General features: G+C 51.1%; 1 protein-coding gene across 5 annotated transcripts in view; it reads left to right on the forward strand.

Moving 5' to 3' along the window:
• The window catches only part of EGFR (epidermal growth factor receptor), a 194,755-nt gene that overhangs the window by 153,980 nt on the left and 23,858 nt on the right, over nt 1-16,917 (forward strand). For all 5 annotated transcript variants that reach the window (XR_004528039.2, XR_004528040.2, XM_033862782.2 and 2 more), the window contains exons 15-20: nt 870-1,027; nt 4,657-4,695; nt 6,700-6,841; nt 7,597-7,719; nt 8,344-8,442; nt 13,898-14,083. Coding sequence is in view for 3 of the 5 variants with exons in the window: in XM_033862782.2 (XP_033718673.1) it covers nt 870-1,027; nt 4,657-4,695; nt 6,700-6,841; nt 7,597-7,719; nt 8,344-8,442; nt 13,898-14,083 (747 nt within the window). In the remaining 2 variants the exon portion in view is untranslated. The remainder of the gene's footprint in view (nt 1-869; nt 1,028-4,656; nt 4,696-6,699; nt 6,842-7,596; nt 7,720-8,343; nt 8,443-13,897; nt 14,084-16,917) is intronic.

The following is a 16,917-nucleotide window of genomic DNA, read 5'->3' on the forward strand; positions in this document are numbered from 1 at the left end:
CGTTATTTCAGCCCTTTGTGAAGTGTGCGGACACAACCCACACAGCCCCAGTGCATTCATTTCTGTGGGTTTTACCGACGCATTCACATTGGACCAACAGAATCCAATTTAGCCTGTTGCACAGTTAATTATGCAGCCATCACTGCACTTCCATGTGCCACCTTCCCAACACTGGACAGATGTAGGTGTGGCTTTTCTCAGCTTGGCCTTGGTGAGTCCAGCCTCCCACAGAGGCCCCCTCAACTCCAAACACGATTCACAAGGAAGTCCATCTGACTGATAAGGATATAAATATACGTGTAGGCCAATCAAGAATGCTTTGACGAGGAAAGATGCCCACAGTGTATCGAGTAAAATGTAATAAAGCACATAGTACAGTTTCTCTCATGTTATATATATATATATGTATGTATATAAAGTACACATTTAAAGTCAAGAAGACTTTATTCTCAGCTGTTAACAGTGGTCACATCAGGCAAGCACAGTCACAGAAGAGCTTGTCCACTTTAAGAACTTCCACGTCGTTTGATTTTTTTTCATGATAAGCATTTTAAGTAAAAAGTTACTTCATTCTGGGGGTTCCCTGGTGGCGCAGTGGTTGACAGTCCGCCTGCCGATGCAGGGGACACGGGTTCGTGCCCCGGTCCGGGAAGATCCCACATGCCGCGGAGCGGCTAGGCCCGTGAGCCATGGCCACTGAGCCTGCGCGTCCGGAGCCTATGTTCCGCAACGGGAGAGGCCACAACAGTGAGAGGCCCGTGTACCGCAAAAAAAAAAAAAAAAAAAAAAAAAAAGTTACTTCATTCTGAAAAAGAGAGAGACATAAGTAAATGTTTGATTTATGAAACGGTTTTTCCACCTTGGTGCAGGGACCAGGCAGCTGTGTAAAGTGTGCCCACAACATCGACGGCCCTCACTGCGTCAAGACCTGCCCTGCTGGAGTCACAGGAGAAAACAGCACCCTGATCTGGAAGTTTGCAGATGCCAATCACGTGTGTCACCTGTGCCACCCCAGCTGCACCTACGGGTGAGTGCAGGAAGCTCTGGGTCTGCAAAGGAAAAGGCAGAACAGGGTGCTTCCCATCTTGCAAATTTGTAGATTGAAAATGTCTCCGGACTTTCCAGTCAGTCAAGTACAGAGGTTTGTATTTGAGTCAGTTCCTCCAGGTGTGCTGGACCCACGGCCACGGCAGCAGCAATGATATGCTCGTGGGCAGATCATGGTGCTGGCGGGAGAGCCTCTCAGCCTCTCCAGGTGTGTCTTGTGCCAGGGCCCTGTTCTGCGGTGCCAGCATGTCCCAACAAGAAGAATAAGGGACGGGGGGAACGAGAGCAGAGGTCCTGCCCCATCCCCAAAGGTGCCTATATATATATATATATATATGTGTGTGTGTGTGTATATATATATATATATATATATATATACACACACACACACATATATATATATATATATATATATAAATATCTTTCCAGATGACTGGGATTCCTGTGGGAATCTTTTATTGGTTTACAATTAATAGAAGATAACATTGCCTGGAATGTTGCCTAAAGGTGCTTTTTCTTTTAGCTAGTTGATTGCTAAGCTGTTAATAGGGAAATTAAAACTTTTGACTGTAATTAGTAGAAGCACTCAGAACGTATATATCTTATTTACTAACATGATAAATTTGACAATGAAATTGGACTACTAGAAATCAGAAGGAGAAGTTGTCCCATATATTTCACATTCCCTTCTGTCTCTCATAATCCTCAACTTTATTTGGCACCGTTACTCTTCTCTGGAGCCATCTCTACTAGCTGTGTGGACTTGGGGAAGTGTCTCAACCTCTCTGTGCTTCACTTTCCTCACCTGTAAATTAGGATAATAAGACTGCATCGCTCACAGGATTTTTGAGATCTTGAGTTAATACGTGTACTGTACTTAGAATAGTGCGTGGACCACACGAGCACTCAATCAGCGATTGCACAGATGGCGGTGCGGAGCTGGTGACGAGGTGGCAGTAACGATGGTGGCGGTTATAATGCTGGTGAAGGAGGTAACGGTGCCAGTCCTGCTGGTAGTGACGGTGGTAATTATGACCGTGACAGTGATGGTTAGTGTTCCGAAGGGGTGCAGAACCTTCCAGTTAGACTTCTAAACATCAGGAGTCTTGAAAATTTTCCGAGTATGTCCTAAGTTTTTACAAAAAAACTATTTTAACTGCATTTATATGGAAGAGCCTGGGCCTGGAGACAAGTGATTTGGGAATGACTGTACCCTGGTCAACTTCCGTCGTTTCACCTTCCTTCTTGAGTTTCAGCCATCATGAGGGTAAATGGAAGGGCTCCATCATTCCATGACCCTGTGGTCCAAGAGTTTCAGTCCCAGGCAGCTGACTCCCCAGCTAACATGTAGGAAGCCTGGGCATTTCCTGTGTGGTTTGCATGTGACTGTCTTCTCCCTCTAATCTTAGTCTAAGCCATTGGTGTGTTGCAAGTGATCTGGAATATTTTACCAAGTTTAACACACACACACACACACACACAAACCCCACGAAAGCCAATTAATTAATTTGAGTAGGGCTAACATTTTTACAATATTTTGTACTCCCAGTCAGGAAATGATAATTTCTTCATACATTCAGATATTCTTTTTTATATTTCAGTAAAGTTTTAGTTGTGTTCTTTCATGTTCTGCCTAAACATTTTATATTTATTTTTGCTACTGTGAAGTGGACCTTGTTTTCTAGTATATCTTCTCATTTATTATATCTAGTATTTATTATATCTAATATATAAGATAGCCTTTGATTTTTTTTGGAGGTGTATATTCATCTCGTATTAGTGGTCTCTACTGAACTTCCTTTGAAATTAGCGTTTTAGTTCATGGTCTTGAATTTTCCAGGAAAACAATTATATCATCTCCGGTAATGGTATCTGTATCTCTTTTCCAAAAGTTTCAAATCATATTACAAGGGCCAGAATTTCTAGAATAATATCAGATACAATGGTAGTGGACATGAGAATTTTATATCTGATGGTGGTGGAAATGGCTGTAATAAGTCACCATTAAGAACAATATTTGCTATTAGTGTGAGATTCTTATTATCTTGTTAAAGAAACAGTTATCTATTCCTACTTTTAAACTCTTTTTTTTAAATCCAGAATGAATTCTGAACTTTACCAAATACCTCCTTGGTAGGAATTTCAAGATTTTTCATACTTTTCCCTTTGGGTATACCAGCACACTGGTTATACGGACCACTCTGCAAACTCTACAAAACATAGTATAAACTGTAATTTGCTAGTTTTTCACTTAGTCTATTTTTTTCATATTCCCCAAAATAAGCAATTTCAGAGCAGATTCTCAAAAACAGAATTATACTACCTATATAAAATAAATACATTTTTCCTGTTTTTTCTATCTTTGGGAAATAAATGTGTTTCTATATGCGTGTGTGTCTGTGAGCATATAGCATTGGTAGAAAAATATATAGTTTTCCGTAATCTTGTTATTACTATCTCTATCTTCTCCCAAAGGAATTACGTACTAAAAATGGATTTAATTTTTTAAATATGGAGAAATATTGATGAGGTGAGGGGAAATAAGAAAACATTTCTTTTATTGTGTATCCGCGATGTGCACAGCATCATCAAACACATAGTCTCAACGATGACTAAGAGCGAACGCGCTGCTTTCCCCATTTGTATTGTTAAAGAAACACTTAGAAAGGCTCTGGGGTCACCACGACTCATCAGCCAGCAGTGAGAAAGCCCAGGTTACAGGTGCATGCTTGCTTCCAGAAGCCGTGCCCTTCCCACAGGGCAAGTCTGCTTACCCCAGGGAATGGGTCAGCAAACTTGAAGCAAATCCACTTTTATTTATTTTATTTATTTTTTTTTTATTTTGGCTGCGTTGGGTCTTCGTTGCTGTGTGCAGACTTTCTCTAGTTGCGGTGAGCGGGGGCTACTCTTCGTTGCCGTGCATGGGCTTCTCATTGCGGTGGCTTCTCTTGTTGCGGAGCACGGGCTCTAGGCGTGCAGCCTTCAGTAGTTGTGGCTCGTGGGCTCTAGAGTGCAGGCTCAGTAGTTGTGGCACACGGGCTTAGTTGCTCCGCGGCATGTGGGATCTTCCCGGACCGGGGCTCGAACCCTTGTCCCCTGCATTGGCAGGCGGATTCTAAACCACTGCACCACCAGGGAAGTCCGCAAATCCACTTTTAAACGGAACCACATTTTATAGTAAGTCGTCAGGGGATGGTTTCTTTGAAATTTTATGCCAATAAATTAAACGAAATGACACGAAATTTTGCCTATTTTAATTACATGTAACAAAAAATAATAAATCAAGTGGGAGACAAGGAATAATTTTTCTGACAAAATTAAACGATAGCATGATATGGCCTCTTTTGCTTGATATTTGACAATCATTTCTGCAGAATTATGCAGGGTACCACCAGCTTTCCCAAGGACCCCTTAATCCTTTGACACTCAGGTGGTTCCCTCTTAGGGCACCTGTCCAGTCACTACCCTTGTCCATCAGCTCTTCAAATGTAAACTGGCTGAGCTCTCCCTATGAGCGTCTCCCTTGTCCATAGCTTCTTGCTAGAAACCCCATAGGTTTCTAAAGAAGTAAAATGATCGAAATGTGTATTTCTCTTTCAATTCCTACAGCTGTGCTGGGCCCGGTTCTGAAGGCTGTGCAGTGAGTGGGTAAGTGTGACACTGTATGCGATAACCTGATCAGAAATGACCAAGAGCGCTGTGGGCGAGGGTAGTGCTTTCCCTCTTTTCCGACGGCCCTCTGCCTTGGCTGGTTCTCACTTCACCCTGGGCCAGCCTGGGCATTCCTAGCAGAGCTCACCCTGCCCACGCTGCTGGCTGTGCTTTGGGGCCAGGGGGGAGGGCAGGACAGGAGTGCTGGGCCCCTCCACGCGGACCCAGCCTCACGGCCCAGCGCTTCTACACGCAGCCCTGCTCCCTAGGTCACCAGGGTGGTTGGGTCCTTCTCCTCTTCCAGCTTCCCTCCTCTTTCCTCGCTGACCCAGTTGGCCCTACCACAAACCTGTGTTTGAATGACCCGTCTGTTCAATGACAGAGCTCCACCTTGGGAGACTTTCTCCCCTTACTTCCTTTCCTAAACACAGGACTTCCTTCAGCATTTCAGTTGTGATCCCTTTGCCGTCATTGCCTGAAATGCTGCACAGAGAAAAGCAGAATTGGGACTTCCTGTTCAGACTCATCAGGAAAGAGTGATACTACCAACTAATAATGTCTATCGAAGAATCAGAATTATACACAAGACACTGACCAGTTATCCCCAAACAGCAGCCAAACGTCCAGGAACCTCTGCCATCTCCAGTAATGTTTACAGAATTCCTCCCCTCAACAACCTTCCTCAATGCCAGTCAGCTCAGTCTCTTGCCGAAGAATTAGCCAAGATAACTGATCCCTCCTGCTATCAAGTGAGACATGAAAGACAAATAGGGCAGTTTCTCAAAGATAAAGATTTCCTTTTACGCCCCTCTTCACTTGAGCCACGAGGACACCAGCAAGCTTTGTCCTCTCTTCGTGCTTCAATCAGCGTCTTAGTTATGAGGTTTTCCGTCACATCCCCACCCTGAAACCGGTCAACGACCATTCTTTGTTATATTTTTACCCTTTTAATTCTTTTCTTCTCTTTTCACTCCCCCTACTTCCCATGGAACACATACTCTGTACAAATTATTCCTTATATCTTTCAGTGTCCCCTTCAAAATGGGAAAAACCCATTAATTCAAACTGTATTAATTGGGAAGATGGTATAACTCAGGAGATGACTTTTGCACTTGCTAAGAAGAAAGTGTCATCAATACCATTTACGTGAAGTACATTTGACCCACTTATGAGAAATCTGTAAGAACACTGGCACATTTTTTTAGGTGCAAACGGTGCTACTGATTAATCTTTGATATTCATTAACATTTCTACCTGAAAATATGAAGTTTGCCAGAAGCTTAGATGGCACAGGTGCTGGAGAATAAAAGCTTTATGAAGATTCTAAATTCAGAATCTACTAATTCAGACGGTTCTTTCCCCGTGAGCTTTAGAACCTGAGTTTTGGGTGTTTGTTGACCCGAGCTCTATGGGGGGAGGGGTGGCTGCAGGATGACATCACTCATCCCTGACAGCTCTGCTGTCCGTGTGGAAATCCTGTCACTTCCTCACCGCCTCCACCCTCATGCTACAGCACTTCCTACGGCTCTGGTCCCATCTTGAAAGCCCCGGACCCCTCGGGAAGTCTCCACAGGTTTGAAAGGGTCCCTCCTTCCAGCCTGGCCAGCAGACATCGCAAGTGTCACGGAGGGCGTGCCTCAAACGCGTGGAGACACTCCGGGGAAGCCACACAGATTCATATGAAAAGCATGGCTGAACTCTGAGTTACTTTTTAAATGATGTGTTTTCTTAATCAACAGATGAAAAGTATGATCCTGTAGGGAGAAGTCCAAATGATACCTCAGTGTAAAACATGCGACAAAGCAGGCTCCTATACTGAAGGAAGTTGGAAACCCTGCCCAGGGGCTCCAAGTCCGCCCTCCTTTCTCCTTTACGAGCTGCGCCGTATTCCACTTTCTGAGCTAGCCCTAAATGACGTCATGCTATTAGAACGTACGGGAAATATGTGAAATGCCAAGAAGGTAACAAACCTCACCCCTTTGCGTGTCCACCTCGTTCCAGGCCCAGGATTCCGTCCATCGCCACCGGGATGGTGGGCGCCCTGCTGCTGGCCCTGGTGCTGGCCCTGGGGGTCGGCCTCTTTCTGCGCAGGCGCCGCATCGTCCGCAAGCGCACGCTGCGCCGGCTGCTGCAGGAGCGCGAGGTGAGCGCCGCGCGCGAGGGGGCGGGGAGGCGCGGCAGCCCGAGGCTTGCGTCTTGAAGATTTATTACTGTGCTCTTTTTATCGCGAGGAAAAAGTCGGAAGAATCTCTGAATGTCCAGTTATAAGCAACTACATGCACATGTTAGTACTTGTATCCAGGGGAATGCAGCTGTGTCTAGGGTAAGTCCCACGGCCGGTTCCCAAGACGGGGCGCCCGCTGCCCACGTGGGGCGGGCGCTCGGGCCGGCCAAGGGGAAGGCTGGCGCGCAGAAACGTGAGCTCAGGAGGTGTTACTTTGGAAAATGCCATTGTCCACACCAGCGGCTGCTCCTTTTGGAGCCACGTTTGTGACCGTGTTGTCCGTGGTTTCTCAACCGGCATCCGTGTCCGACAACGTGTCAGAAGCCAGAGGCCCTGGGAAGAGGGACCCGCCGCAGCTACAGCAAAACGGCTGTGAGGGGCCCGACCGGTTAGCAGAGTGACCACCACAGAACACTGTCCTTCCCCAAGTGTTCTCGGCCCGGACACAGAAATAGAAATTGCACTTATTGCAAAGGAGCCGTTCTGTTCAAGGATGCCTTTTTTTGAGGGGGGGAGGGGTCAGTCCCTGTTCCTTCCGAGCGTCTCACCAAGTGCCTTAGAACAGGCGTCCCTGTCTCCGGAGGGAGAGCCGCGAGTTCTGTCCCCTGGTGTCTGGACCTGCCACTCCTCTCCCCGGCCCGGCAGGCATCGTCTCTTCCTCTTGTCTGTCACAGCTTGTCGAGCCTCTGACGCCCAGCGGAGAAGCTCCCAACCAAGCTCTCTTGAGGATCTTAAAGGAGACAGAATTAAAAAAGGTCAAGGTGCTGGGCTCCGGAGCATTCGGCACGGTGTACAAGGTGAGCCCCCCGGGGGTCCCGGGCGCCTTCCGCGGCGGTCTTCATCGTGGTCACGTGCTCTTTGTGTCACTGAGCGTTTAGGAAGAGCCAGTGTTTTTCTCAAGTTGTCTAGAGGAAATCTTTTATAATCCCAGTGACAAGTAACTGGTGCGGTGAGATCTGTACACAGGCACAGACATTTTCAGGAGTTCAGTGTGAGCTTTCCGAGGGGTGGGTGGCACAGGTCCGTCTGAGAGAGGGTTGCCTGTCACGGCACAGCAGCATCTGAATAAAGCCCAGCTCAGAACAGCTTCCTCTTCATTTCTCTCTCCTACATCCCCATTGCATAGTCTGACTGCAGTTAGGCCTAGACCCGGAATCTCAGAATTCTGGACAAAATGACTCACACTGACTGTGTAACTGGCACGAGCTTAGGGGTTTTGTCTAACTGCTCTGATTTCTGGAACGTGATAGCTAAAGAGCTGCTGAGCTGTCGTGACTCCCAGCACCGGTGGCCTTGGGTGCAGAGCCGTGCTCGAGCCCCTCGCCCTTTGGGGTGGGGTCACTAATGCCCAGCCAGCCTAGGAGCCGCCTGTTACGTGTATGACGCTTGCCAGCCAATGTCTTCACCTCTCTTCGTCACAGGGACTCTGGATCCCAGAAGGCGAGAAGGTTAAAATTCCTGTGGCTATCAAGGAATTAAGAGAAGCCACATCTCCAAAAGCCAACAAGGAGATTCTTGATGTGAGTTTCTGCTTTATTCTCTAGCTCTCTGCGGGCCTGGAAGCCAGAAGCCACCTTTCTTCGTGGTTGGCAGCACATTGCTCTGTTTTAGACTCTGTCATCACCGCATTCTAAATGGTCGCTTTTCCTGGCTTTTTTCCTTCTGGCTATAGTTGGTATAATTCTCTCTCGTAGAGAAGACTCACTCTTCCATTCTCTTATCGGCCCCCGAAAGTACGGAAGCCTGCGGTCCCTGGGCATCCACCGGGGGCCGTCCCTGTGCTCATGGCTTTACCCCTGCCGTCTCAGTGACTGCCGCTGGCGGGCCTGTGCTGCTCTAGGTGTTGTGCTCGCCAAGCTTTCAGTGAAGAAACGGAGGCATGAAGCAGCCTGATGCTCAGGGTCACGTGGCTGGGGTAGGATTCCAGCACGTGGTTACTTCTGACTCTGAAATGCATGTTCGTTTTCTTCCACCAGCTAGCTCATCTTTGAAATGGCTTTGTAAAGGTGCCTAGGATTAACACTATGATGCTCTATGAACTCTATAATCTCTTGCTCCCCTTCTGTACTTTCTCTCAAAGTAATTTAAAGGTTATTTCCAGCGACTGCTGATTGCTACTTCATGGACTCTTTGAAATACTCCACAAGATTATTGTTACATGTGTTTACTTGCGATTCTCTTGAACTTTTTCCACCTTCCCCAGACCCTCACTAGCCAGTGAGGGGGCTGCACAGTCTTAGAAAGAGGCTGGATGCAGGAGGGGCCAGCCTGGAGCTGGGCAGAACCCTCTGCAGGTAGAAGCTCAGGAAGCTCCGGTGGACACACCCTTGGGGTCCCGGGCTAACAGCGCTGGCCTCCGCTTGCCGTGGTGGATGTGGGTTTCTCTTGCTCTTGTCCCAAAGCAGAGCCAGTGAAAGAGGAGCTGGAGGGGCTCAGCCGTGAATTAGGGAAACAGTCAATGAAAAAGGAAAACGACTGCCTTTACTGAGTCAAAAATCTAGAGAACTTAGTTCGTGTTACAGCCACGAAGGACAAAGTTCAAATATAACATTTCCCCACTCTTGTATCTAACCCACAGAATATACAGTAAGCAAAGCAAACATGGGCCTTTTTAAAAAAGCGTTCAGACAGTGAGCTTCCCAGGAGCGCACTCTCTCCAACCCCATTTTCTCCAGGCAGCCTCCTCTCCTTTCATCGCAGCAGGAAAGTCCCACCCCAGTATCTTCTACTTGAAGGATGATGTATTAACACAGTGCAACAGAAGGTCTCACACACTGATGATAGCTTACCAGGCAAAGTTATCTTTCATTTTCACAGTTTACAAATTAACGTACAGTCTGTTAACATAACGTCGACTCCTGTTTCCATAACCACAAGAATTACAGCAAACAAGTGATTTGTGAAGTCTCTTCACTTTCAGCCTCTAGCTCCTTCTCCTACACTGTTAAAAAGAAAATCTTTTTGCAGAATTGGCTTCCTTAATTCATTTGTTACTCATTTAAGACAGTCTAATAACTTTCACAAAACGGTGTTGCGATGTGAATTTTAACAATATTCACTACGCAGAGTAAGGGCGATTTTGAAGACAGTAGCTACACTTTGGGAAGGAAGTAGCTTCACTGAGAAGGGCCCTCTAGGACCCCTAAAACTGGAGGAAATCTGCGTTCGTGGGCCAGAGTTGGGGTAGAAGATAGAGAAAGGAAAGACTGACAAGGTAAAAAAAAAAAAAAAAGTGTGAAGTCCCATTTCGCCTCTTGCGCTGTCTCTGTCCTGCTCTCCTTCTCTCCCTGCGTCCCCCCACCCACCCCGGTTTCTTCCTCCTGCTCTAACACCTGTCCTGTGGCTGTAACCAGAGGGATGGCAGCCCGAGGCCCTCCGCCTGCTTTTCCCGAAGCTCCCTCTGCCCCACATACACAGGGAGCCTGTCCTCGCAGGGTGGGCGCAGCCGTGGGGAGCCCCTGAGGGAAGGGAAAGCTGAAGCAGCCGCCAGTGATTTGAGGGACAGTTTCAACAGTGAGTTAAAAGGCAAGTTAATTCTGTGACAGGCAGCCCAGGGGGCTGAGCGTGGGCTTTTTTTTTTTTTTTTTTTGGCGGTACGTGGGCCTCACACTGTTATGACCTCTCCCGTTGCGGAGCACAGGCTCCGGACGCGCAGGCTCAGTGGCCATGGCTCACGGGCACAGCCGCTCCGCGGCATGTGGGATCCTCCCGGACCGGGGCAAGAACCCGTGTTCCCTGCATCGGCAGGCAGACTCTCAACCATTGCGCCACCAGGGAAGCCCTGAGCGTGGGCTTTGAAACACTCACACGCACTTGTAAATGGCTCCAGCAACCCGTACTCTTATTCCCCTACCCAGGCCAGCACTGAGGTCCAGCACACACACCCTCCAGCCCTGGCGCACGCTGCGGTCAGTGGTGGCCTAGTTAATGGGACACTTTCAGAAATATTCTTAAAGTTAAGCGTCTGCCTCTCCTGAAGGAGTTTAAAGTCTAGTGGAATCCTTTTTCCCCAATCTTTAACGTAAACTAGTTCACAGATGAGGGAGACGGCAAGAAGGAAGGCCCCCCAAATTTCAACGGTTGGACAAAATAATAGACTTCCAAGGTCACCGAGCCTCAGAGGCCCTCCTGCCACGTGACTCTGACCTCAGCCTTGGGAGCCTCCGAGCGTGGGCTCTGCCTGCCAGTCTGCACGCCTGGGGGGGTGGCCGATCAGAGATGGCTGGGGGATATACCAAGCATTCTTGCCGTAGGTCACAGTGCACCTTTGAGATTCCAAGAAAAACAAAGCTAAGGACAAAGCTGACGTTAACTCCTGCACACACTGAACAGGACACACCACCAGGCAGCATCCCCATTGTGCCCGGGCTTCGGGAGGCAGAAATCTGTGGCTGTACCAGATTTTAATAGGAGCGGGGTCCTGGCAGGGCTCCAGGCTCTGTGTGGCCGGACACCCACGCCCATGCTCTGCTCCCCGAGCCCCAGGTCAGCTCCCCACGGCCCGCAGCAGATGGGCCGCTCAGACTGCTCTGATCTGCAGATTTCTCTCCCCTCTAAAATGAATACAACATGTTTCCAAGTCTCCACCAGATCTTAAGAAAATAAGAACAGCCAGGGGATTTCTTTGGTGTTATGGTTGTACAGTTTCCCAGACTGGGGGAGAGACGTGATTTGTGCTTTTCTGGCGATCGCACGGCCTATTGATGTTTCCACAGACTTTCCAGCTTAAATTTAGGGCAGGCAACGGAACGAGAATGCAAAACACATTTATATACGTGCTCTTTCTGTGTCATGAGGTGTGGCGCTTTCTGGTAGCCCATCTGCCGGAGCACTCAACAAGGCCTCGCGGTGCGTGGGGTAAGCGGGGGAGGGCCTGGGTCGGGGGAGCCCCGGGTGTGGGCCCCGCCCTGACATAAGAAATGTGGTCTCTGGTCGTCGTTCACTGGGCCTCAGTTTCCTCTTCAGACAAATAACGGCTTGAGAAGAAACCACTTGCAGGCCTTCTCCAGTGTTAACTTTTTATCAGTAGCCCTTCTCAAAGGTGAAGAGCTGTCAGAAGGTCCATAGCATTAAACACCTGCTCTGCTGTTGTGATGCGCGTTTGCAACACGGACGAGGAGAAATGCCTGTGAGAGCAGGGTGTCTCCACTTGGGGCAGCGTCCAGACAGACGGTGGCTCTGCAGCGGATGTCAGAGCTGTGGGTTTCTTTCCGTAGTGGACGTGGCATGGGCTCTGTCTCGTATGATTTCAGTGTCGTTCGGCCGTGGTGTTTCTGAGGCAGCTCTGTGCCTAGAGATGTGTTGGGCACCACGGGAATGACGTAGCAGGAGCAGGTGTTGGGGAGATGAGGTGATAAACACGCCCCAGCTCCGTGCATCTCACACGGCACACCTGCCCCGGGTGAGGCCCGAGGGTTGGCATCTCTGGCAAGTTCGCAGGCCGTACGGAGCCTGCTCCCCCGAGGGAGAAACTGCAAGATGCCAGGGGAGTTTAACTTAGGTTGGGGCTCAGGGATGCCCTCTGAGGAGGGGTCAGCCAGGGAAAGAGGAGGTGGAAGGGCATTCCAGACAAAGGCCCTCCCGGGTGCGGGCGAGCAGAGTTGGGGAACAGAGAAGAAGGAGGACTGGGGGTCTGTGGGAGGAGAGGCTTTGCGAGGCCTGGCGGGCTCCCCAGGAAGAGTGAGGCCAGGGGAGGGGTTCAGGCTATCACGTTTGTGTTTAGGGATGTGTGTACGTGCCCCTCCACCTGTCTGTCAGCACTGTCACTTCTGGCTCCTGCGGTGCCTGCCCCAGCATCCCCCCTGGCGTGCCTTCACCTGGCCCAGGCCGTGTTCCCTTCTGCACAGAGGGCCCACACCCCCGAGCACAGCAGCAGTCAGGTGGGGAGAGGCGCCTCTGAACTTTCTCTTGGAGACCAGGTGGTCCCTTCTGTGTCTGTATAAAATGTCACCCCCCCCCTTTGGATTCTAAAGGCAAAGAGATGGAGTTTCTTGGTGGAAATTGAGGATTCCCTAATTCTTAGACAAAAGCGAGGCCCAGTTATGTGCATGGTGGTAAATGAAATCCGCTTCCTCCGCCCAAGGATAGCAGAAGGGTTCAGATAAAGTCCATGGCTGTGGGTCTGTGCCGGGCTCCCGCCACGGCAGCCTCCGAATTAGCAGGGGCGGGGCTGTGGGGAGTGGGTTCTGCAGAGCAGCATGGATTTCCCTTCCCAAGACTGAGGCGGGGCGACACAGACCACCTCTTCAGAAATGAATCCTGGGCCGCCAGCAGAGTCTGCGATCGCTGTAGGTGTAACGTCCTCCGTCCGGTTCAGAGCCAGAAACGGTGCACTGAAAGGGCTTCTCTGCTGTGCGTGGCAGCGGTTCCCGTGGTCCCGGCAGTGCGGGGGGGGGGGGAGGCGGGGTGGCTCCCCCCTCTGCCCCCGGTGCTCTGTGGGGAGGTGAGGTCCCCCTCCCTCTCCCGACCCCCCCCCCCCAGAGCTCTCAGCATCTCCTTCCACGGTGCCCAAGGCCGGGGTTCCGGAGTCAGCGGGCAAGTCTTCACCAGGGTGTGGGCCCCAAGCACGGGTTCCCACCGGCCCTGACACCATTTTAAGCGGCGGCATCTTTGGCTTTGAGGTGGAGGTCTTCGTAAGGGCTCAGCAACGCCCAAACTTGGAGACGTCAGGTCTCATTTTCACCCAACGCTTTGCCGATGGCGAGCGCGGCCCGGGCCTCTCTGTGATGCAGAATCCGCACGTGCACTCAGAGGACGCCGTCTCCCGTCAAGCCACTCCACAGCCTCGCGTGCAAGAGACCCCACGGGAACGTCCACTGCACTAGACGTTTCACGGGCACCCTTGTCCTCCACACGCGCACATTTCCAAACTCAACATCGTGTTCGACTTCTGTACCCGGAAATGGTCTGTCTGCCTGTTCCTTTAGCCACGGCGGGGAGCCCTTCTGATGCGCCCTCTCCTCCTCTCCCCGCCAGGAAGCCTACGTGATGGCCAGTGTGGACAATCCGCACGTGTGCCGCCTCCTGGGCATCTGCCTGACGTCCACGGTGCAGCTCATCACGCAGCTCATGCCCTTCGGCTGCCTGCTGGACTACGTCCGCGAGCACAAGGACAACATCGGCTCCCAGCACCTGCTCAACTGGTGCGTGCAGATCGCAAAGGTAAATCAGAGGAGCGTGCTCGGAGCAGGCGCCCAGCTCTGCAGGGAGGGCAGGCAGGGCCACGAGGCAGCGCTGGTGGCTGCCGTCGCTTCGCCGCCCCAGCCTCACCTCCTGGGATGATGCGATCCTGAGGGAGAGCCCCGGAGAACAGCGGCAGAGGGGAAATAAAGACACCCGAGAAATTAATCATTACGTTCTCCATCCTCGGACAGCATAGAGTTTGCCAAGAGGGTGTGTGTATGTGTGTGCACGTGCATGTACGTGGCATGCAGTCTTCTTTAGTTTGGATTGAATTGAATCGGTTGTCCTTTGCATCAGATCGGTGCCTATCCCACTGCACGTTGAAAATCTAATTATTCAGCTACGTTTGCACAGTTTTCTCTGCACTGGGGGCTCTCAGTACGGTTGATGTTAGTGTTCTTGTTTCCCTGGCATTCTTTTTGTTGAATTTGGAGCAGGGGAGGAGGTGTGGCTTTCACCCAGGCAGGACTTGATCACAAGGCCAGCAAACCAGGCCAAGGCTGTCAGGTGACAGTGGCCGGGTGGACAGACAGGTGCTGGCTCTGACGTGCGGTGGCAGGAGGTGAACAGACGTTTCTGCTGCTTCACGGGGCTCCGTAGGGGTCCCCCTGTCGACAGGCTAGATCCGGAGCGAGGGAGGGGCTGAGGGGGCAGACAGTGGCCAGGTGGGGCTGAGACCAGGAGCACAGCAATGAGCCAGGTGTTAGCTGCTCATACGGCCTCACAAGGACCGTTCTTCCATTTCAGATCTCCCTCTCTTCAGGCCAGTAGTGCATCAGTTGTCTGCAACCCGACTTGCTAAATTCTGTTTCTCCTGACAGTGGGTATACCGTTCACTCCGCTGAATGAATGGAATCTGTGGGCAGGCCCCGCCCTCAGCCCCGGGGCGGGTGTTGGGAGCCTGCAGGAACCAGGGAGGACAGGGCGCCCCTCGTCCCCCAGGCCCCATCCAGGTCCTGGTTGCTCGCCTCACCCAGGGCGGCAGCACCCTTGGTCCTGCAGATTTCCTCCTGAGGATGCTCTGAACTCGCTCGCTCAACCCCCAGCAGGCGTAGAAGGTGACTAAAGACACGAAAACGTGTTCTGGGCTCTGCCCAGCCTGCAGCCGCCTGAGACGCTCACTACAGGACGGGCTCCTCTGGGGTCAGCGGTGCAGGGTGAGGCTGGCGGTGGGAGGCCGCCTCAACCCTCTTCTTCCAGTGCCCGTCGGGGTCGCTGTCTCAGCCACAGCCCCGGAGGCTCTGGCACGCGGTGGTGTGGGTGTGCCTCTCGGACGCCCGCCCATCGCGCGGTGCTCTCGGCGTAACCCCGGTCACAGAGCAGAGGAGTCACATGGCCGCTGCTAGGCAGTGGTCCTGGTAGAGCCTGTGCGCCTCGCGTGCTGTGGTCTCATGAAAAGGCTGGTTATTTCTCTGTCTGACCGTGTTAGTTTCCTAGGGCTGCCACCAAAAAGCACGACAAACTTAGTGGCTTACCACAACAGAAGCTTACTCATAGTTCTGGAGGTCAGAAGTTCCAAATCAAGGTGTCAGAAGGGCCGTGCCCCTCCCAAGGCTCTAGGGGAGAATCCTTCCTCCCTCCCCAGCTCTGGTGGCTCCAGGTCCCTCCCGTCTCTGCCCGGTCTTCACGTGGCCTCCTGCCCTAGGCCTGAGTCCAGATCACCCTCTCTCTTAGCAGACACCAGTCATTCCTAAATCCAGGAGGACTTCATCTCGAGGTCTTTAACTGATTAGATCTGCAAAACCCTATGTCTAAAGAAGGTTACATTCTGGGGTGCTGGGTAGGCGTGAGATCTGGGAGGACGCTGTCCAGCCCAGGACAGAGGCTGGGGTCGGGGAGGAGGTCGTTAGCCCCAAGTAGTTTTCGCTGAATATGGCATTCTTCCTGGAGGTTTACTCGTGTCCTGACTCCTGTCCCCAGAAATTCTTCCTTAGTCTCTTCCCTGATGAGCTAAGGCAGGAGAATCACCAAAGCTATCCCCCTCCACCCCAGGCAGCCTCTGTTACCTTGCTTAACTTGCTTTATTTTTTAAAAACACATCTTGCTACCTGCGAAGACCTGGTTTATTTACTTGTTTAACTTGAAACGGGGAGGTGAGCTCCGTCAGAGCCAGGCCTTGGCTGCCGCTGCCCCGGTCAGGCAGGGCGGCCAGAGCTCTGCACGCCTGCCTGGGTGAAGAGGCCCAGCTCACCAGAGGCTGCCTGGGTATTTAGCATATTGTGATTATCTTGTGTCAGTTGGCAGCTCCACAAAAGTGACTTCTTACGTGATGCGACGCATAGCCTTGGCAAGTTCTGCCCGGTACGGAACCGGGCTTGTGACTCTGGGAGATTCACAACTCAATTCTGGCTTTTCTTAGGCGAGTTGTCTCTCTGTGGCCGCAGAAGGGCCTCTGCCGTCTGTCCTCCCGGCAGCGAGAACGGTGCTGGGTAGCCTCTGTGAGGTGCCCACTCGGGCCCCAGTACGCACCCCATGCTCACCTCTCTGGTTTTCTCGCCATATTTTGACTAATTTAAGTTAGATTCATGACAAAAATCTAAGCTGAAACATTGTCTCATTCTGGTTCTACATCGACTTTCTCTCCCTAGAGCAGCGTCTCCTATTTCCGGTCCTCTCTCGTTCATGAGCTTTTCCCCTTCTCTCCTTGGCAACCCTACATTCAGATCTGCCTGCTCACAAGTGTCTGCATAGATGGAAGTTTATTTGACCCCAAAAATCAGTCCTCTGCCAGCACGAGGAAGAAACAAACACCTGGCCACGGCAGTGCCCGCCACAGGGCGAGTTCAGCTGTGCCCGGGCCCTGGTCAGCCATG

The sequence above is a fragment of the Tursiops truncatus genome, chromosome 9 (genome assembly GCF_011762595.2).
Source record: "Tursiops truncatus isolate mTurTru1 chromosome 9, mTurTru1.mat.Y, whole genome shotgun sequence".
In the NCBI taxonomy this organism is placed as follows: Eukaryota; Metazoa; Chordata; class Mammalia; order Artiodactyla; family Delphinidae; genus Tursiops; species Tursiops truncatus.